Here is a 21,078-nt window from a genome sequence, read left to right on the forward strand (position 1 = left end):
TTGCCATTCGTGACACCACGGATGGACCTGGAGGGTATGATGCTAAGTGAAACAAAGAAAAATACCATATGATTTCACTTATATGTGGGATCCAAAAACAATACAGATGAACAAACAAAGCAAAACAGAAACAGACTCATAGATACAGAGAACAAATTGATGGGTGCCAAAGGGGAGGTGGTGGGAGGTAGACAAAATAGGTGAAAGAGATTAAGAGACACAAGCTTCCAGTTGTACACTTGATCTTAGCCAGAAGGCCGAGAAGTGATACAAGCTTCCAGTTACAAAATAAATCAGGCATGGGGATGTGATGTACGGCATGGAGAATATAAGCAATAATATTGTAATAATGTTGTATGGTGACAGATGGTAACTACCCTTATCATGGGGATCATTTAGTAATACATGAAAATATTCAATCACTGTGATGTATACCTGAAACTAAGAGGGTATTACATGTTAATTAGACCTCAATGCACACAAAAAAGAAGGCTCCACAGAGGAGGCAGGGGGCGGGCTAGTGCCTTACCTCGGAGGGGTGCTTTCCTCCAGAAGCCGTCTCGGACCTCCACGTAGTCATACCAGCACAGGCGGCTGCGATACAGGTCCATGGACGTGAAGTTCAGAATGATCTAGGGGAAATGGGAAGAGGAAGAGGGTTACACAGCTCCCCACCAGCCTGGCCTGCCGGCCCCATGACCACTGCCTGCCTCACTCTGCATAAATAGTGAAGGGGCTTAGAAAAGGAGCTCCTGGTGCAGAGACGGCACTCCTCTCCCCAGCTGTCTGCCAATGACGGCCAGCTTTCTCAGATAACTCAGTCATCACTTAACATACATGGCCTTGCTGAATATCTGTATAAGACCAGAGGTCTCATTTTACTGATCCCCTTAGTGAGGAGACACTGGTTTGGGTTAAACAAACCCATCTCTCCTCCTGGTCGACTTAAACAACACCAATCACAGCACCATTAGAGGGAAGGGTCCAGGGTGGCATGTGGGTACCAGGGGCTCTGAAATAGAAATGAAGGGTCCAGAGAGGAGAGGCAGAGAGACGGGCTGAGTCACCCATCATCACATATTCATTGAATGTTGATTCCAGGCAAGGGGTCATGCTAGCTGCTGAGGGGAATACCAGATCTGAATCCTTCCTGTGAGTGGGTTTAACGTCCGTCCCTGTCAAGGGGCTTAGGATTTAGAAGGATAAGAAATACACATGATTTAGAAGGATAAGAAATACACATGAAAATCTCACTAAGTAAAAAAACTCAGACTCCACACACATGGGCCTGGGTTGGAACATCACCTCTGCATTTCTTGCTGGGAGTCCTTGGGTAAATCACCCAACCTCTCTGACCTCAGCTGCCACGAGCATGAAATGAGGAAAGAGCACCTCACCCTGAAGTAGCACCTCGTAGGTACAGCCACCGCCCTAAGTGCCTCCTGTTCATGAACTCATTTCAGCCTTTGAACTCATCAAATGGTCATGTAATACTGGAGGAACGTTTGACACCTTGGTAAATACCAACTCTCCCTAGCCGGTGGGCATATTAACAGTAGACAGGTACACTTTCCAAGAGGGAAATTGCTTTAGTAGTTTCCAGAATGTGCCCGCAAAGCCTCTTTTGTATCTAGAGTCCAACAAGCAGGAACAGTTCATGGTGACCTGAAAGGTGTATACAGTGGACACAAATGGCCCAGGAACCCACCTGTTAGGTCTAGCTGGCTTCTCTGCTGGAGGAAAAGGGGACAAGGTGTATCTCCCCTCTGGCTCACTGCAGTTAGAGACAGTCAGAGTGGAGGTGAGAATGAAAAAGATCCCAAAGCAGGCACTGGCAACTGTGGTCTGTAGCCTGTGTCAGTGCTGTGACGGTCGATGGTCAGAGAATAACTCTGGCTCTCGGTCACTCCCTGACACCGACCCCTTTAGAATTCTTGGTGATTTCAATAGCCACCTAGATGACCCTTCCCATTTCTGGGCCTCCCCATTCCCTGACTTCCTCTCTCCACCTCTTCTCGGCCACACATGGCATGATATGCCCTAGACCCTGTTATCATCAATAACTGTGCATCCCCCATAAGCTTAAGTTCAAGCACTCCACTGTCCATCCACGTGCCCCAATCTCTCCTCGTTCACTTGCTCCATACACCTAGTCCAACAATCCTTCCAGTTCACCATGACCTTCCACCTTCTGAGCCTATGGGGTTTTCCCACCCTTTATCTCCACGTACTCACATCAGTCCTTGCCTGGCTTGGAATCCATAGCCCATCCTGCCTCTTTTCTTTTGATTTGTACATGAGTTGAAATGTGTTTGTGTTTGGGGAAACATTTATGAATTGTGGCACTCTGAGATGAAATCAAGCAAGACCAGGTTTTGAAAAGTGCACCCTATTACTCTTGATGATTGTTATTAGTCACCATTGAGTGTTATTATTGTTATTATAAAGATACAAGTCCTGGTATTTTGAAAAACTGAAGTTGAAAATCTGTTCTGCTCCTGCTCTGGAGACAGACAGTGTGCCTGGATCAATGACCAAAGTAGGACATAGATGAAGTGGCAAAGGCCTGGGGCAGTCACCTCACTTCAAAGCAAATCCATGGTCCATCTTTATCATCACCTCCTTGTACAGGACCTCAACTCTCTTTTTCCTCTTTTCTCCTCATTGTATTCACTGGAAAACCACACCCCTGCTTAAATCCAACTTTCCACCTACTCTGTGCCTGTTCCCAGGAGGCTGAAGTCATGGTTAGAGGAAATACAACCATGTGGCTTGTCTCACTTGAAATTTGAGACCACTGACCTCCACTGCGTCCTTAGCGCTGCCAGGCACACCTTTCACATTCTCCTCCTCTCTCCTCAAACCATCTGTACCCCTTCTTGAACTCTCAGTCCTGGCCCTACCATTATCTTTTTCCAAGATTAGTTCAATAGTCCCTGCTCTTGATCTTGCCTCCCAGCAGAGCAGAGCTTTCATGATGTAATTGGATCATATCTCCCCACTGCTCAAAATCCTTTAAAGCATGTTACTCAGAGTAAAATCCAAAGTCCTTACTTACCATGTCCTCTATGGCCATTTATAATCTAGCCCCCTGCTATCTCTCTGACCCCATCGCCTACCACTTTCCTCCTTGCTTACTTGGCTCTGGCCACATGGACCCTACTGGTCCTCAAACACACCAAGCCTGCTCCTGCCTCGGGGCCTTTGCACTTGCTGTCTAGAAGCTCTTCCCAGCTACCTGCCTGATGTGTTCCCTCACTTCCTATCCATTTCTACTCCAACTCACCTGATGTGAATGAGGCCTTCTCTGACCATCCCACATGTTACAGTAACCCCCACCTCACTCCTTTATCTCCTATTGCTGATTTCCTTCATAACACTTATTACCATCTGACCTATCACATTTACTTTTTATTTGTTGTCTGTCTCCCCCTTACCCCTACTCTGCCAAAATGTAAACCCTATGAGGACAGGAATTTTATTTAACTCGATATGGAATCTTTGGTGTGTGGCATGTAGTAGTTGCTTAATAAATGTTTCTTGGATAGAATTTTTCTTTTAGGAATCTATTTTATAGATACACTTTCCCAAGTATATAAAGATCTCAGGTTTGAGATATTTACTGTAGCATTTTTGGTAATGATAAAAACTTGGAAAAAACTTAAATGAAACATCAGAGGAATGGGGATGACAGCATGTTAAGCAACCACCAAAATGTCTGAGGTAGGACTTGATGCGCTAACATGGAACAATGACCATGATTTCCTGCTGAGTGAAAGGCAAGTTACATAAGACCACATATCCATACACACATGCACGCACACATACTTAGAAGAGTCTGGAAGGACATACCAAGTGTCACCAATGTTTGGTCGCCTCTGGGGAGTGGGATTTGGAGGAGGACCCAGGGCAGAATATTCACTCTTTACCATATGAATTCCTATACTTTTCAAAATACTTATCTCTATATCTGACAAACAACAAAAACATCTTTAAGGAGTTGCTGGATGGACGAAGGAATGCAGAGGGCTGAGTGAGGGCAGTCTGGCTCCTAAACTTACATCCTTCACCACGATTCCATGTGGCCTCCGATCAGTTTTGCTCAGCAGCTGACAAGAACAGCAGCAACTTTCCCTTCGCCCTCGGAAACTACGCTGGCTCTGTCCAGGGAGGATGGCTTCACACCCTCCTGAAGAACCACGCCCACAGGCAGAAGCCCAAAGGACCCACCCGAGACCTCCTATGGGGCAGGAGGAAGCAGTTGTCACCTCGCTCAGGAAGAAGAGACCTGTGCTGGCAGTTAAAGGCATCCTCCAGGAGGGCACACCATGGCTATATTGAGACCAGAGATGTCTAATTAAGAGTTGTAATGGCTTCTGTCATGTGGAAACAGCTGTGCTCTGGTGGCAGGGGCACTGCCCTTTGCCAAAGAAAACCTGGCCACCTCTACCACTTCCTGGCTGGTGATGATAGGCCCGTGGCTTGACTTCTTTGTGCCTTGGTGTCTTTGTCTAAAAAACAGCAGTAATCACAAAGAGCTGGGGGATTCAATGAGAAACAGGGTGCAGAGTGTCCACAAGTGGACCCCACAAATGGGCAGCACCCCCCACATTTGTTGGATGCTCTCAGGGAGCAATTGGGATGATATGTTGACCCCCGGGGACTCACAGTCTGGCTTCAGTCTGACTTTGCTGTATGACCTTAGGCTCATGATTGAACACCTTTGTGCCTCCATTTCCATATCTATAAGATGGTAATGGTAATAGTACCAACCTCATAGGACTTAGAGAATTAAACCAATACATGGAAAGTTTATAACATTGACACATGTATGTGTCACACATGCAATATACATACATGCCACACGTATATAGTACTGTGTATGCCACTCAAAAAAAGTTAATTTCACTGTTGGAGTTGAGTTTGCTTAAGATTTTGAAATTTGAAATGGTTCATCCCAGAATCTGGAAGTAGAAGGAGGCAAAAGGGGGACCTAGGAAGTCGACCAGGGATTACCGATTTAATAGATTAAGATTATAGAATGACATTGGGCACCTGGGTGGCTCAGTCAATTGAGCATCTGACTCTTGGTTTCAGCTCAGGTTATGATCTCACAGTTTTGTGGGGTCATGCCCCTTGAGCTGTCAGCCCAGAGTCTGCTTGGGGTTCTCTCTCTTCCTCTATCCCTCTCGCCCCTCCACTGCATGCATGCATGCACATGTGCTCTTTCTCTAAGTAAATGTAAAAAAAAAAAAAAAAAGAAAAAGAAAAAGGCTACAGAATGACAGTAGCAGCCAACATTGATGGAATTCCTGCCATGTGCCAGGCACAGCACTGAGCACTTTACGTGCAGTAACTTGTCTAATCCTTGTATCAACCACATGAGGGAGGCACAACCATCAGACCCACTTTACAAACGGGGAAACAAAGGCACAGAGTGGTTAAGTAACTTCCCCAAGATCATGCATCTAGCAAATAGCACGGCTGGGAGTCAAACCCAGGCACTCGGGTCTTAAACTTAAACCCTTAAACTTATATTCCATGTGGCCTCCCCAGGCCTGCCAGTCAATTTTGCTTAACAGCTGCATGAAGAATGAGGGTCAACTTTCCCTTCACCCTCAGAGCCCTACACCCTTCAGCACCAGGAAGCAGGGACTTAAGGGAGGGGTCATAGCTGCCCAACTGGAGGACTGGAGGTGGGGTTGGGGAAGGCATTACAGAGGAGCGGAATTTGGAACTTGAAGAATAGGCAAGATATCACAAGGCAGGGATGGGAATGAGGGTGGACACTGTCAAAGCCAAAAGACATTTTAAGTTCTTATCTTTTTGGCTCGGCTGCAACAATGGACCATGATCTCCTGAAACCACTTTCCTGCTCCTAAGGGGCGGGCTTTGTCGCTTGGGAAACACTCTTAAGTCTTCTTTGGAGCAGCTGCTAATGACGTGCAGTGGAGACATGGGGGTCCTACAAGAAGCCTTCCAAAGTGGCTCTTTCTTGTTTGATATATCCCTGCCTTGCATAAAATTTCTGTATCACTCAAACTTCTGGCAATAAGCAGAGAACTAGGAGGCAAGTGAAAACAACCTCTCAGCACAAAAGAAGCATCAAAGTCCACCCACGAATGCAAGCGAGTTTATTTAAGGTTGACTGTTGAAAGAGCGTAGACTTTGGAGTTGGACGGTCCTGGAACTAAATGCTGGTTCCACCATGACTGCCTGTGTAAACGTGGGCAGATTTACTGATGCCCTCTGAGCCTCGACTCCCTCATCTACACAGAAGGGACGAGAACACCTGCACCACAAAACTGATGTGGGGAATAATGAAGTCATACATACAAGATGCCTAATACTTTGCCTGAAACGTAATGGGTAAACAGCAAAGAATGGTCACTATTATTTCATGACGCTATCCTCCCTGGCTCCCCAGCCTCTGCAGACCCTTAGAGGGTTCCTGTCCCCCAGGGTTCCATCTTTGACTCAATTACAGCTCTACAATTTGATCCAGAACTGTGAGTGAATTTTACTTTTTCTATTTTTGCAGCTACGCACTGAAAAGTTTGAAATTTTTCTCTGTAGCCTACTTCTCTCCCTGGAGCTCCAGGCAGGCCTCTGAAAAAGGATGGGGAGTCTCTTGGGTGTTGTGGAGGGAGCATGCCTAAGGCACAGAGAGGCTCCTGGGGCAAGTCCATTTGTCTACTAGAGACTAGGGCCAGCCCATGCCAGCCTGGAACCACAGGGAAAGAAGCTGATCCTGACCAAGGTTGGCATATCCCTGCTGGCTGAGCAAACTTCTTAAACAGGAAAAAAAGCAACGCTCTACCCTACTCTGTGTTCCTCAGGGGCTGGGGACTCTCTCATGCATCTCTCTGTCCCCAATGCCGGGTGTGTAGTGAGCACACAGGTCTCTGGAAGGGCACTTTAGCAATTGTTGATGTGGGACAGGGTTTAGAATTCACAGTATTGCAATCATGGACTTTTGTGTCATAATCTTTGGGCAAGTTACTTAATTTTTCCAAGTTTGTTCTCTCATATGCAGAATGGGGACAACATTAGCACCCGGCCTAGAATGTTGTTGTGTTAATTATAAGACATAACACATAAAGAATTTAACACATGCCTGGCCAATCATGTGCTCAATAATTTCAGTTGTTTTTATTGTTATTTGCTGTGAGATTTCCAAAAGCGGAAGTTGTGGAGACCTTTGGCAGAGAGATAAAGGAAGCCAGAGAATGGTCACAACAAGACAGCAAAAAGGACAGCAATTTTTAAATTAGATTCAGAACAAGAAAAAGAACAAGGAAGGGATGGATTCACTTTAAAAAATTTTTTTTTTTAATGTTTATTTTTGATAGACAGAGAGAGACAGAGCATGAGCAGGGGAGGAGCAGAGAGCGAGGGAGACATAGAATCCAATCTGAAGCAGGCTCCAGGCTCTGAGCTGTCAGCACAGAGACCGATGCAGGGCTCGAACCCACAAACTGTGAGATCATGACCTGAGCCAAAGTCAGATGTTTAACTGACTGAGCCACCTAGGGTGGGTTCACTTTTGAGGGAGGGTGACAGAATGTTAACTGAGAGAGATGACGGAATTACTCAACCCTCAATAAAAGACTACCACAAATGAGAATGATCTTCAAATTGCAAAAAGTAAAAGAAGCATAGTTTGGAAAGGGAATAGAAACTCATTCATATTGGAGGGGAGTCAGTGAGCACCTCTTTAAATTGGCTGTTGCCTCTAGGCTCAAAAATGACATCAGAGGACATTCAAATAACTTACAGATGTGATCAGTGTCTGTAATCTCGAAAACTCAGAACAAAAGCTTTGCCAGTTTCCAAAAGGGGTGTGTGTGTGTGTGTGTGTGTGCGCGCGCGTGTGCGCGTGTGTGTTGGAAGAGGGGTTTGGAGTGAATCCTGGGAATCACAACCCACTAAGTTGAATGTCAATCCCCAATAAACAGATAGCCTGCTACCCTTTAGAAAAGAGACACTCGATTATTAGGAGCTGGTTCAGGTTCACTTAAAATAAAGCACATCAGACAAATGTCATTTCCTTTTTAAAAGGTGTTTCACCAACTGGTGGAACAATGGCTTTGATTTGGTAAGGCAATCCATCTATATATTCAGCATTTATGAGCTGTTTCCTATGCCAGGGATATAAAGGTGACAAATTCGTGGTCGGAGAAGCTCACTTCACAGTCAACAAGGTGATGACTCATGGCTGGATGGTAGTGTAGCAAGTGGTATCATAGCCAGTGGAATAAATCTGCCCAAAGTCTGCAGATGAACAGTGTCAGCTCAGAGAGGGAACCTGGCTCTGCTTTGATTCATGTCATGTTCAATGTTTCAATCAAAGACCAGTTTCAGAAGACCCAGAAAAGACATGCTTATCAAATGAGCTCAGGACAGAGTAAGAGAGATGGCACCTGCTGAATGGTGGAATTCAGATTCCAAATGGTCTTGAGAGCTGTTGGAATGAACAATGTGACCAGTAATAAAATCTAGTCAAGCTCAAGACTGCACGAGTACATTAAGTACCATATTCCAATCAAGAGGAATAGAGTCTTAAAGTTGACTATTGGGAACAATAAAAATGCACGGAAGGACACTGAAGGTAAAGGAGTGAGTGAGAGGTCCAGATACCACAGGAAAACCCTGTGGATAGATCTGAGAAGACCTTGGAAAAGTGCCTCTCGAGTAGTAAGTCAGCCCCTCCTCAAGGTAGTGCTCCATCGTTCTTGTGCAGTGAATGGGTCTACATTTCCCAGATGGGTCATTCACAGCCACAATCAACTACGCTCTCTTACTCTGGGGTCCTGGCAGAGGAGGGGACGCTCAGTTACCTTCTCTCCAGGTGTGACTGAGATACGCCATACGCAGTGCATGTGGGCGGAGTAGCCATTGGGGTACTCAGGGGAAGAGAAGTTGCCTGTGCTGTCTTGTAGGGTCTCTCCACAAGCTGTCAGAGAAAGGAAATGACTGAACTGCTGGCTGCAGATGCTCAATGCCCCCAACCTCCTGGCTTCCCACGCCCTGAACTCTGGTATCACTCAGGGGAGAGAAGAGCGGCTAAGCAGAGGAAGGAGTCTGGGGTGGTCCTGTCCCTTTAAGATCCACTCCATGCTCTTTACACATAAGCCCACACCATTGGACCTATTTGGCCTAGTGCTGCAGGATGCCCTGCTGTCCAGGCAACATGGCTTCCAGAGCTAAGGTCAAGCTCCTTTGGTGGGCCTCACTCTACCTCCGTCCCTGAGAATTGCTCTGCTAGTCCCCTTTACTGCTCCTACTGTCCTATTCTCCCAGACCCTCCGAAGGTACATGGCTCAGTATCTCACCTGATCCCCTCACCACCTGATCCCAGCCCCAGTTTGGTTCCTTAACTTGAACACTGCCCCTGCCTGGGTACCTCCACCCCTACCACCAGGCAGCTGCTGGCCTTCTCTAAGACTTACAGCCTTAACCTCCTCAGCCCCAGGCCCTGCCCTCCACCCTTCCCTGGTCCATCCCTCCCTGCCCTGACCTGGGCACTTGTAGAGCTTGCGGGCCTGGGCGATGTCCCCCTTGCTGAGCCGGGTCCTTTGGCCAATGGGAGGTTTCACCCCATTGACCTCGTACTTGGGAACAATGGTGTCCAGGAAGATGCCCCTGAAGAGGAAAAGCCCGATCTGGGTGAGAGTCTGATGGAGGGAGGGGTGGTGTGCCTGTGTGTACCCAAGGTCACGACCCTGCCAGAGCCCAGACATTCCTCAGTAGGGTCAGGGACGGGTGGAGATTGCTCACCCTATCATTATGCTGCCCACTGACCAGCAGCCACCCTGCTCCGTGGCAGCCACACTGCTGGAGCCTGGGGGAGCCCCAGGAATATGCTGGGAGGTCAGGGACACAGGCTCCACATGCCCTGGGAACCTAGTGGTGTTCTGGCTCAGTCTAGGTCCAACCCCCAGCCTCAGGAGAGCTTGGGACCCCTAGCGACCATGTCTCTAGCCTCACCAAGCCTCTGCTTCTGTGGCCCCTCATGCTCGTTCGGCCGTGACTGAACTTCTCCCAGGACTACCAAGGCCAGTGCTTCATTTTGCTGGCACGGATTGCTTTTGACAAGTTCCACCGTGGTCAGACCACACAACTCCGGATCCATCCATGTCTCCTGTCCCCCCTGCCCAGTTCCTGCCTGCTAAGTCCTGGGTGTTTCCATCTGGGAGGAGCAGGATGAAGGGAAACAGGCGGCCCTCTGCCTCCCCAGGGTCCCTGACTCACACCCAGCTGGGTGGAACTCAGCAGGGGGTGGGGTGGGATGTGGTGGGAAATGTCCAGGGGAGGTCTGTGGCTGTGGGGGGCAGGATGACCTCACCACCCTTCCTTGGTCTCTGTTCCCTCAGGTCTGGAGGCAGGGAGACTGAGGAGGGGCACTGTGCGTGGGACAGAGCAGGACTGCAGACAGAGGATAAGGAAAGAGCCAGGCATGGGAAAGGCCAGGCTTGGAAGGGGAGCCTGTAAAGGAGCAGGGAGGGGCTGTTTCCCACACTCTGCTAAGGAGAAGCTGCCGGTGCAGAGGCTGGGCCACTACCTCTGGGGGTTCCGGTCATGATTTCGGGGAATGTGGGCCCCCAGGAGGAGTGTGTGCGCTTGTAAGCAGAGGAAAGGGCTAGTTCAGGGCAGTAGCCAGCCTTTGTGCAAATTAGCCGGTTCCAAAAAGGCAAACTGATTACAAAGGATGCCCCCAATTAGAAAAATGTGTCCTCTTTTAGCTGACAGATGAGGGAAAAGCTCAGCTCCCTTGGCTGATACAGTTCTGAGCCACAGCATATACATATGTGTCAGGCAAAATGGCTGGACTTCAGCCTCCTGAGCCAGGTATCTGAGGGGTCCACAGTACTAGGCTTCGTGCGTCCAGGCCCTGCCATGGACCCACAATGGAAGAGGACAGCAGGGCAGGCAGCATCCATGGGTCCTCTGCTCGGGAGCTGGGGCCACCCAGAAGCCCACTCTCACCCTTGGTGACTGCCCCAGCAGGGCAGCCCAGTGCAAAGTGAGAGGCCCAAAGAGAACGCCCTACAGAAGGCAGGATTAGGCTGCTCCAGAGGAGGCCAGGCCCCATCTCTCACCTGGAGAATGTGTTCCGGGCATAGTGCATGATACTGTCAAAATCATAGGTCTCCCCTAGGGACTCCACTTCCTGGAGCTCCATCTTCAAGAAGTTATACTCCTGCCCTGCGAAGACCAGGAAAAAGGTGTGGGGGGTGGGAGGGGTGGGTCTGTGTGCCACACAGTGCCACTTTTTCAGGGTGGGGAGTGGGGCCCCTCAGGTACTCGAGAGGTGCCCCCCTACCTGAGGGTCCAGGGAGCAGCCAAGGGAAGTCTGGGGGGGTAGGGGCGGGTCTCTAGAAGAGTCGGTCCAGCAGAGGGGCAGGGTCAACGAGGACTGGCTGGAGGGAAGGCTCAGAGAGTATGGGAAGGAAGCACCCATTTCTAGAACCACAGGGAGATGAAAGCAGGGAAGAGCAGAGGAGGCCTGGGGAGGGAGGAAGAAAGCAGGAAGGGAGGGGAGAGGGGGTAGCCAGGAGAAACAAGAGAAAAAAAAAACCCTTAGAGGGGAGAACAGGCAGAGGGCAGAAGACTGGGCAAAAGTGAAGAGAAAGGCTGAGGTGGCCTGGGGGATGGGCCAACTCCCCCCTCCCCCCCTCCCCCCAAGGCCAGCTGGGCTCTGGGCTGCTCTGGAAGGCCTGCGTGTCCAGGACCAGGACCTCTCCCAGCCCCCCAAACAGCTCCACAACTGATGTTCTGTCTCTGAGCTGCTACTGGCAGGAAGCAGATGCCTCAGGGGCAGGGTCTGGACCAACCTGGGCCCTGGGCAAGGGCTGCCACAACACTGAGCTGACCACAAGCTATGGCTCCAGGAAGCAGCTCCCACCCCTACTAGAGGCCCTGGAGTGGTTGGGGGCGGGGGGCAGGTGTGGCACACAGCTAGGCACTCAGGCCAAGGTGCGTACCTGGCTGGATGTTTTCACGCACGATAGAGACATGGCGGTCCCGGTCTGGCCGCGTGTGCTCGTGCCAGAAGCCAATGACGTGGCCCAGCTCATGGACAACAATGCCGAACTTGTCACAGTTCTTGCCGATGGAGATGGCCTGTGGGCCTCCACCGCGGCGACCCACGTAGGAGCAGCACCTGGAGGGCGGGGCCAGCTCAGGGGGGCGGTCCCGAGCTGGGGGAGTGCATCCACTCAGGGGCCGGGCGAGGCTGCCAGGAGGGTGAGGGAGTGAGGTACAGGGGAGGGGCCTGAGCGTGGGATGCCCAGGCTGTGTTCAGGGGTCATAGCCACACCAGGGGGCAGCTCCTGGGAAGATGCCCGATGGCAGGAGTGGGGACAGATGATGTAGGATCGTGCCCAGATGGGGCAGCAGTAGTGCCCAGAGCAGAATGTGGACTGGGGTGATGGCCGAGGGTGCAGTGCCCAGGGGCCCCTGCTCACCCGCAGGGTCGATAGGTGAATACAATATAGCTGTCCTCATCAGTGCGCTCCAGGAAGGTGACACAGGTATGCTTCTCCCAGTGCCTCATGGCTTGCCGGAAGACTGCCCTCTGACTGCCTGCCAGGATGAAGGGGGCCAGGCTGCCACAGTGTCCAGGTGGGCCCACCTCAACCCACTGCCAGAATGTCAGCCTCTTATTGGACAGATAGGCAGAGGACACCACTCATACCACTACACATGACAAGGCTGCCCCAAGGCTAGGCCCCGATGCAGGCTGCTCCCTCGGCCCCACAGCATCATGCTCACCAGTGAAGTTTCCCCCAATGACAAAGGGGATGACCCCATCAGGCCACACACGCTCTGGTCTGGATGTGGCTGCCCGCCGGCTCCGGGACCTGCTTCTCCATCTCCCACGGTTTCTCCTCTGTGGCTGCCCACTGGTGCTCTGGCAGTTGGGGGTAGAAGAGTTTCCTGGTGTTGGGAGAGGAAGACACTGGTAGCAAGTGAAGGAATAGGAGTACGGGGAAACAAATTATACTCTATCCGCATTTTGGGGGGATTCCATACCTGTCCACTCACTAAAATTTATTTGTAACCCCCAAACCAATAACCTTAGCTCTTTCACGGTCAATCACTGACACGCACAGGACAGTGAAAAACATGAGTCACCCCCATACCCAACCGAGGTTGAACAAGGTGACACTTTGCCTTCTTGGTTCAGCTCTCAGAATGTAAATAAGCATCTTTTTCATAGTCTGTTTAGTGCCACATTTTTTTTTGTATGTGGGGACTTTTTATTGGTGATTTTGCTGTTTAAAATGACCCCCTTCTGCCCTGATAGTACAGAGGCACCGGACCACTGTCCAGCGTTCCTAAGTGCAAGAAGGATCTGATGTGCCCTATGGAGAAAATACACGTGTGTTAATATGCTTTGTCGAGCCCCTAAGTTACAGTCCTGTTGGCTATAGCTCAAAGTTAATGAATCTACTGTGTATTAAATAAGGGGTCTTTAAACAGAAACATACCTAAGACAGGGTTACATACTGATCAGTTGGTGAGAATGTTGTGACAAGAGGCTTGCAGGGACCTAACCCTGTATTTCTGCTAGGAGTGATGACTGACTCAGTATTTGTTAATTCAGTGTTCACAGTGACTCTATAGAACAAAGTTATTCCATAACTCTATTCATAACTACCACAGATAGCAAGAATGGACTAAAACTGAAAAAGAGAACAATGGTGTACTAATTTCCTAGGAACTATAGGGGACTTGAGACCAGGAAATGTTGACTTCTCATCTAATAAAACTTCCTCCTTGTGGAGCATATAGAGCTAGACGTCTTTAAGTGTTCCCAAATATATGTTCTCATTTGACACAGTAGCTCTCTGGGATGCACTGTGCAAGTGTCACTGTGTATTATTCGACAGATAAGGAAACTAAAGCCAAAGATTTGCCCAAAGTCACCTAGTGAGTTAGTGGCAGGCCCACATGCTCCAGTTCCTCCATTCTGCTTGAACCATGTCTGCTGGTCCCCTCTCAGGCCAAGTAAGCCTTGCTAGTCATCAGGCCACCATGTTCCCCTCCAATGCCAGCTCCTCTCTGGGAAGTTTGACCTTTACTCCATGGCTGCCCATGCCAAGATCCTCTCTCATGCTGGACAGGACAACCACCAGAGTGTGTGCAGAATGGGCTCTGGATGAGAATCCCTATCCTTTGTCAGTGGGAGGGCTCCCTGTGGGCAGCACCATGTTCCTGAGCAGTGACAAAGCTGGACAGAACTAAACCAGCCCAGGCACTCATTCTTCCTATTCTCTCACCCATTCATAAGTGCCAGGTGGGTTGCTAGGTGCTTGGGCCACACCCAGGGATAAGAAGGACCCGTCCCTGACCTTAAAGAGCTTTGAGTCCAGTTAGGGAGATAGACATATAAAAAAAAATCATTGAAATATGGTTCCATGAGTGAGATACTAATACTGTAAACAGAGAGCAGACAGAGCACAGAAAATGGATGGATAACCATGCCTGGGGGATGATCAGAGAAGATTTCATCAGAGAAGCTCTTGAGATGGGCTTTGAAGGAAGTATAAAAGCTTGCAAAGTGGGAGCATGAGGAGAAGCTGGGAGGGATTGGGGTGTTGAGCAAAGAGCATCAGATTTGGAGTGAGAAGGCTTGGGTTCCTGTCCCAGCACTGCCACTGACCAGCTATGTGATCTTGAATGAGTCACGTTATCTCCATGAGTCTTAGTTTCTGGATCTGCAATGCAGGACTTGTCCTACATCTACCTTTGAAGGTGGTTGGGGAAAGGTTAGATAATGCTGGTGAAAGTACTTTGTAAACTGTAAGCAAAAAGAATGTCAGTTCTTTGCTCCTGGGTATGTCTATACTTGCTGCTCCTCTGGGGAAGGGACAAAGATATCCCAAGGGAAGATAAGCCATTATGCTGGGTTCAAGCTCATAGCCTCTGTCCTGAGAGGGCCTGGTTGGGAAACAGGGAGGTTGCTTGTTTCTCTAATTCTGGAACCCATTTCTGGGACATAGAAGGGCCCGCCTGTACCCAGAGTACCTGTAGTTTTGATGGAAGACCTGTGGGTTGCACGCTGCCTGAGGTCCTCAGCCTGCTGAACCTGGAAGGCCCTCAGGTCCTCCTCATCCAGGGCGATGTCCCCAAGGAAGGCAGCTAGAGAGAAAAGACGAGGCCTGGGAAGTTAATCCTCCTACCCAGCACTGACAGTTCCAACCCCATAGGTACCACCCCTACCCCCATAGCAACATCAGTCTTCAAATGCCTTCTGAGGAAGGGGGTCATAGGGGACTGGATTTGAGGATCCCGGGGGAGACTCGTGCTCACTTCTAAGTTGGGAATCTAGCAAAGCTGATACATGCTCCCTACCAGAGGAAGACACGATCATGTCACTTTTCCCATCGCTCTGTGGCAAATATTTAGTAAGCCAGGTACCACTCGAGTTATTAGCAAGACAGAAGAGGTTCCTGCTTGGAATACCTGGGTGACTCAGTCGGTTAAGCATCTGACTCTTGATTCGGCTCAGGTTGTGACCTCATGATGGTCGTGAGATCGAGCCCCGAACTGACAACAAGGAGCCTGCTTGGGATTCTTTCTTTCTCTCTCTCTGCCCCTCCCCTGCTTGTGTTCTCTCCCTCTCTTCTTCTTCTTCTCTCTCTCTCTTTCTTTCTCTCTCAAAATAAATAAATAAACTTAAAAAAAAAGAGGTCCCTGCTCACATAGAGTTAACCTTCAACAATACATAACTAAATAAACACTGAACTCAAGAATTCCAGACAGTGATGAATGCTATGAAGAAAACAGAAGGGGGTGAGATGATAGAGCATCTACTCTGTGGGCCCATAACCTTGGCACTGCTCCGAGCCTATGGTATTCACTCAACAAGTGCCGTTTCAATTAAATTGAGGGGAGGCCGTGAACAAAAATTGGAGCAGATAGGCCTATTAGGGAAACCAGGACACTTAATGGGAGCTGCCCAGCTAGGAGGAAAAGGTTTAACGGTTTTCAAGCGATTCCTATTCTGAGTCTCAGGGTCTCCTCTCTGGAGGAAGAAAGGCCTGGGGGAATAGAGCCCCCTGAATAGGCATTTTGATTTCTGGACCTGGGGAGAGATGTTTCTGGAGAGATGAGCTAAACAATCTGCCTGCCTTTGGAGAAGCTGGGAGCAAGAGGAAGCTGAGTGCTCTGGAAGGAGCTCAGAGGCGAGCTTCATGCTGAGCTGGGCTGGGGAGGCGGGAGGGTGAGCTGGATGGAGGTGGGGCGCAGAGCAGCTTCCCTGAAGCTCCACCCATGGCAACATCTGCTTCTCATCCTGAGTGCTACACAGGCCTGGCGGCAGCATTACACAAATTATTTTAACCTTGAGGCCTTGCACACAGGTTTCTCCTCCCCAGATGGCCCGCTGGGTGGACACACACACACACTTCATCACACAGAGAATCAGCCACATGGGTTAGTGATCCTACAGACATTTGGTGACATCCACAGCCATGCCCTCAAACACAGAGCTATGTGAGTCACAGAGATGCCCCCTCCCCCAGCAGCGCCCACACCACCCTTGTAGGTAGAAGGCACTCCAGAACATTTATTCGAGTGAAGTATCACATCAATAGTCTTTAGGCCTGCAAACACATGCCCATAGATATGTACTCTGATGGGACCTTCACCTGGATCAACAGAACGTGGGAGTCCCTCTAGCAGTTATCTAGGCCAGCCTTCCATTTTACAGATATGGAAACTGAGGCTCAGAAGGGAAATGGTCTCCCACACTGCTAGTCATTGGAGAGGCTGGATTCATAACCCAGGCCTCCTGATTCCTAGTCTGGCATTCACTGCACTCAAGTTCATTACCTCTGTGGAGCCATATACACAAAGATAGACACTCACTCAGACACACGCATCCACACACAAAAATACAGTCATAAACCACGTGTTCTAAAAAAACACACATGCACAAGCTCCAACACACACACAAACTAACTGCAAGCTCCAAACCCATGAAGCCAATAATGGTAGCAATAATGACACCTTATGTTAATGTTGAAATCAATGTTGTGCTTCCTAGTTGACAAAGTGCTTTCTCATTAACGGATTCACTTAATCCTGGCCCACTCGGCACGTGCCCGTTAAGCCACACTCCATCTCTGCATTTGCCTGGGTGTGTACAATTACAAATTGCTGGAGAGAGAACCGAGTGGCTAGATTCCAGCCCACCTCCCCGACTTTAGTGATTAGAACACTTGGGCTTAAGAAAGGAAATGAGTTGCCCAAGGTCACCAGCTGGTAACTGGCCCAGAATCTCTTCCACCACACGAGCAATATTCTTTTCTGTAAAATGTCGCCCTTGGTGGCCTTGGCTCAGGAACTGGTGGGACAGCAACAGAAGATATTTCTTAGCTGACATGCAAAGATCATAGGATCAGAGGGACACTCCAAGGAGGCAGTGATGGCTTCCTGCACGCCAACATTCAGACAGGTACACTCATGCCACATGAATAACCCCACACCTTTGCACAGACACAAGTACCTCCAAGCTCACGTGCCCGTGGGCATTATCATATACACATGTGGCTGGATATTTAGACTCGTCTCTGCACACAGCAGCAAAAAGCAAAGTCTTTGTAGTTAGACCTGTCTTTGAATCCTAGCTTGGCTAATATTAGCTGACATGTCATATAAGCTCTACTAAACCTCAATTTTCTCCTACATAAAAAGAAGCTAACAACGGAATCTGTCTCCTAGAATTACTGCATGAAATAAGGCATGTAAATAAAGCACCTAGCACAGAGTGTGGAGCACAGTAAGTACCCACTAAATGACTACTGTTAATATTACTCCAATAACAGCCCCATAAGCTCATAATCTGCTCTCTACTTTCCAAGGGCACATTGGTTCACCCACATTGGCCTCCCAGCTGAGGGAAGCCCTGGAGTGCTCAGAAGTAGAACTTCGAATTCCAAGTACAGAGGCCACAGAACTGTGCTGGCCTGTGAAACCAGGACAGTGGGGGAAGGGAGCAGGGAGCAGGGCAAGTGGAAGGCGGGAAGGCCCTAGGCTGGCCGCAGAGCTCTTCTGCAGAGCCGGAGTCCTGTGGTGGGGATGTCATGACTGAAGAATGTGTGGGAACAGAGTGGGGGTGGGGAGACACGGGGTGGGCAGGAGAGCCTTCTGGCCAGGAGCTGAGCCTGAAGGCCCTGCCCATTTGGGATTCCCTCATGGGGAAGCTAGGGAATCTGGATGCTGGAAAGTCCAGGACACCTCCCCCCTAACCCTTACCCGGAAGGAAGCCCTGAGGTCAGGGTCAGAGTAGTAGTTGTTTTCAACACAGGATCAAAAGTTTGTTTTGTTTTCCGGCTGTAAACCAGCCAGGAGCAATCGTGGCTGCTCCATTTGCCAGGCTGGGAGCAGGAGAGGAAAAAGAGTGAGGTGGACCTCATATGCCCATCCTGTAGGTAGGCCTCTTGACTCCAGAGTCTCCTCCCCACAGGGTGTTGCAAGGCATCCCCTTCTGGGGAGAGGGAGAGGACCCTCACTGGTGTGATGGAGCCCCAATGTCATGTGTACCGGGTATACGCATGTCCTATCACATAAATGCAAGCTTCTAGCTGGGGAGAACATACTTAATCACAGCTGTATGCTTATATACAGGTGTGTATTTGCATGCATCCTTACATGTACTCAGGAGTACCCATATGCACAGTTGAAGAGACTTGCTCATAAAGCAGAGGTGCACCCATAAATGTGCCCAAACACCATCCTTACTACTTCCCTGTGTAAGCCGTAGTGTGTTCAAACATACAAATAATTGCATGTGCACATTTCACAGGCCATACCCCCAAAAGGAGAAGGGTGACCTTAAAAATGGATGGGGGGTGCAGACAGAGAGAAAGAGACAGAGAGATTAACTGATTCCTCTGGATACCCTTAGGAAGTCCTTAGTGGCCTGAGTGACACATTCTACTCTCTCCCTGTCCTCCCCTAATATCTTCTCCCCAGATCTCTAGAGAAACTAGAATTCTTGAGAGTTCCTTCTTCTGGGGAGTCCCATGGTTCCCCTCCATCTGGAGCCCAGGGAGACTGTCTTTTCCTCCTCCCTTGGGGCACCTAAAAGAGAAGGTGACTCAGGGAGCAGGGGCATAGGTGGGTGGGTGACTCATTCAGAGTGTCTGGAGGGGGAATGTGGTCTAGCAAGAGAAGGGATTGCTTCTCGACTTCCGGAGCTTGTGACCTACTCCTCTAAGGCCCCTTGAAGTCCAAATCTGGGCCACAAGGCCCTGGGCTGAGGAGAGTGATAAGGGTTGGTAAGCTACCCCCATACCTCACCTCCTAAAAGCAAACCTCTGGGATGCAAGTTGAGGTAAAAGGAAGGTCCTCACTGGTTCAAGGGTAGTCCCTATGTGTTTCTCTGCTTATGGGAGCAACCATGTCCCAATTCCTGCCTCCTGGGTCTCTCCCAGAGTCCTGAGGGTCATGGCCAAGTCTCCTGGGGCACCAAACAGAGCTGGGAATCTCAGGGAAGGACCCCTCCCCCCTTGATGGTTTGGCATCCTAACATACAAGAAGTCAGGGCTGACTTGCAATCTCCCTGGGCAAGGGGGAGAGAATGAGAGAGACAGAGAGACAGAGTTCATATTTGCATTTGACAGCCTGCATACCAGAGTGCAAGCTTGGTGGGACCAGCAATCAGCACACACATAGGCCAATTTGGCTTCCCGCCTATTGTTCTGGTGTTGCCCAGAAGATCCAGGAAACTCTCCAGGGTATCAAGGGTCTTAATTTTTCCTTACTTCCCTCAATTTTGCCCTAACTCTGACAGTAACTGCAAGACGTAATCTCAAATGAAGAGGCCTGGTTATCCTGAAAAGATCACAGGTGAGCCAGGGGAGTGAACAGGGCTTTCATTCTTGGTTCTCTGTGTGCAAGGAGGAGAAAAGGAGAGAGATGGACAGGGTCAAGGGAGAAGAGGGAAGCAGACATATCAGGTGCATCCAAAGGAGGTAAATCCAGGTACACCTACCACCAGAGCTCAGAGAGGGCAAGAAGACACAGCAACATAGAGAAAAGAGCCTAGGGACCTAAGGCTTGAGGGTTGTCAGTGTGGGGTCTTAGGGAGTCAGGGCAGAGGTACGCAAGGCTGCACTAGTCACACCCAAGAGGGAAGCCTGATCTGACCCTGAATCTTGGCCTTGTCAGGCTTTCGGGCCCTCTCGGCCACCCCCCAGGCCTGGCCCAGCTCCCCACCAGCCTCACTTCACCCTGGTGCAGAGCTTTCTCCAGAGCCCTTGTTTGAAGTTCCAACTCAGCCAGCCCCACCCTAGCATGAAATCCGAGACTGGGGATAGAGCCCTCAGCCTCCTGCTGCCTCTTCCAAAAATCACTCCAATTCCAACCAGGAGTGAAATACATCAGAGTGACTTCCTACCCATTCTTTAAGGCCTTGCCTCCTGCATGAGGACCCCCCCCCCCAACCTTCCCAGCCTGCTGTGATCACGGTTTCTCTGCCACTGTCACCACTGGGACTGCAGAGGGACAAGAGGCTCCTTGAGCCTTTAAGTCCTTTCCTTCCAAGGTGGCACATAACGCATTGTGGTTTGTGCTGTTGTTTACACGTCTTGTGCGCCTGCTGGACTGGAAGCTCACTGAGGGCAAGGGCCATGTCTTACACTTTTCTGTATCTCCCACAACATCAAGCCGAGGGCCAGGCACATATTAGCACTCAGTACATGTAGACCAGTAGAATAAACAAGTAATACAAAGGTCAGAGACAGGGAGAACACTTCCTTTTCCTGAAAACCAAGCCCATTCCTCAGAAAAAATAATGAAATGAGAGTGTGAGGCACAGAACACAGGGGAGTAGGCAGCAAACATTTATTAAGTGCTTACTGTGTGTTAATCTCTAATAAGTGTTTTATATATGTTCTCATATTTAATCCTTACCACCAACTCTACAGAGAGACATATTATCAGTTCCATTTTACAGGTGAGAAAAGCCAAGTTCAGAGATGATAATTAACATCCGCCAGGCAGTAGAGCTAATGAGCTGTGGGTCCAGGATTGACAGCTTAGGTCGGCCTGCCTTCAAAG

The 21,078-nt window shown here is 49.5% G+C and overlaps 1 protein-coding gene across 3 annotated transcripts in view; it reads right to left on the reverse strand.

The window, feature by feature from the left end:
* Positions 1–21,078, reverse strand: part of BMP1 (bone morphogenetic protein 1) — a 43,653-nt gene that overhangs the window by 20,910 nt on the left and 1,665 nt on the right. For 2 of the 3 annotated variants that reach the window (XM_027077440.2, XM_027077442.2), the window contains exons 2-9: positions 15,037–15,150; positions 12,778–12,942; positions 12,471–12,588; positions 11,988–12,166; positions 11,103–11,208; positions 9,521–9,645; positions 8,841–8,956; positions 530–632 (exon numbers count right to left, since the gene is read on the reverse strand). In XM_027077440.2, coding sequence (XP_026933241.1) covers positions 530–632; positions 8,841–8,956; positions 9,521–9,645; positions 11,103–11,208; positions 11,988–12,166; positions 12,471–12,588; positions 12,778–12,942; positions 15,037–15,150 — 1,026 coding nt within the window. Of the gene's footprint in view, positions 1–529; positions 633–8,840; positions 8,957–9,520; positions 9,646–11,102; positions 11,209–11,987; positions 12,204–12,470; positions 12,589–12,777; positions 12,943–15,036; positions 15,151–21,078 lie in introns of those variants that run through there. The other variant, XM_027077441.2, reaches the window with a different exon arrangement.

This window comes from Acinonyx jubatus, chromosome B1 (genome assembly GCF_027475565.1).
Source record: "Acinonyx jubatus isolate Ajub_Pintada_27869175 chromosome B1, VMU_Ajub_asm_v1.0, whole genome shotgun sequence".
Classification (NCBI taxonomy): Eukaryota; Metazoa; Chordata; class Mammalia; order Carnivora; family Felidae; genus Acinonyx; species Acinonyx jubatus.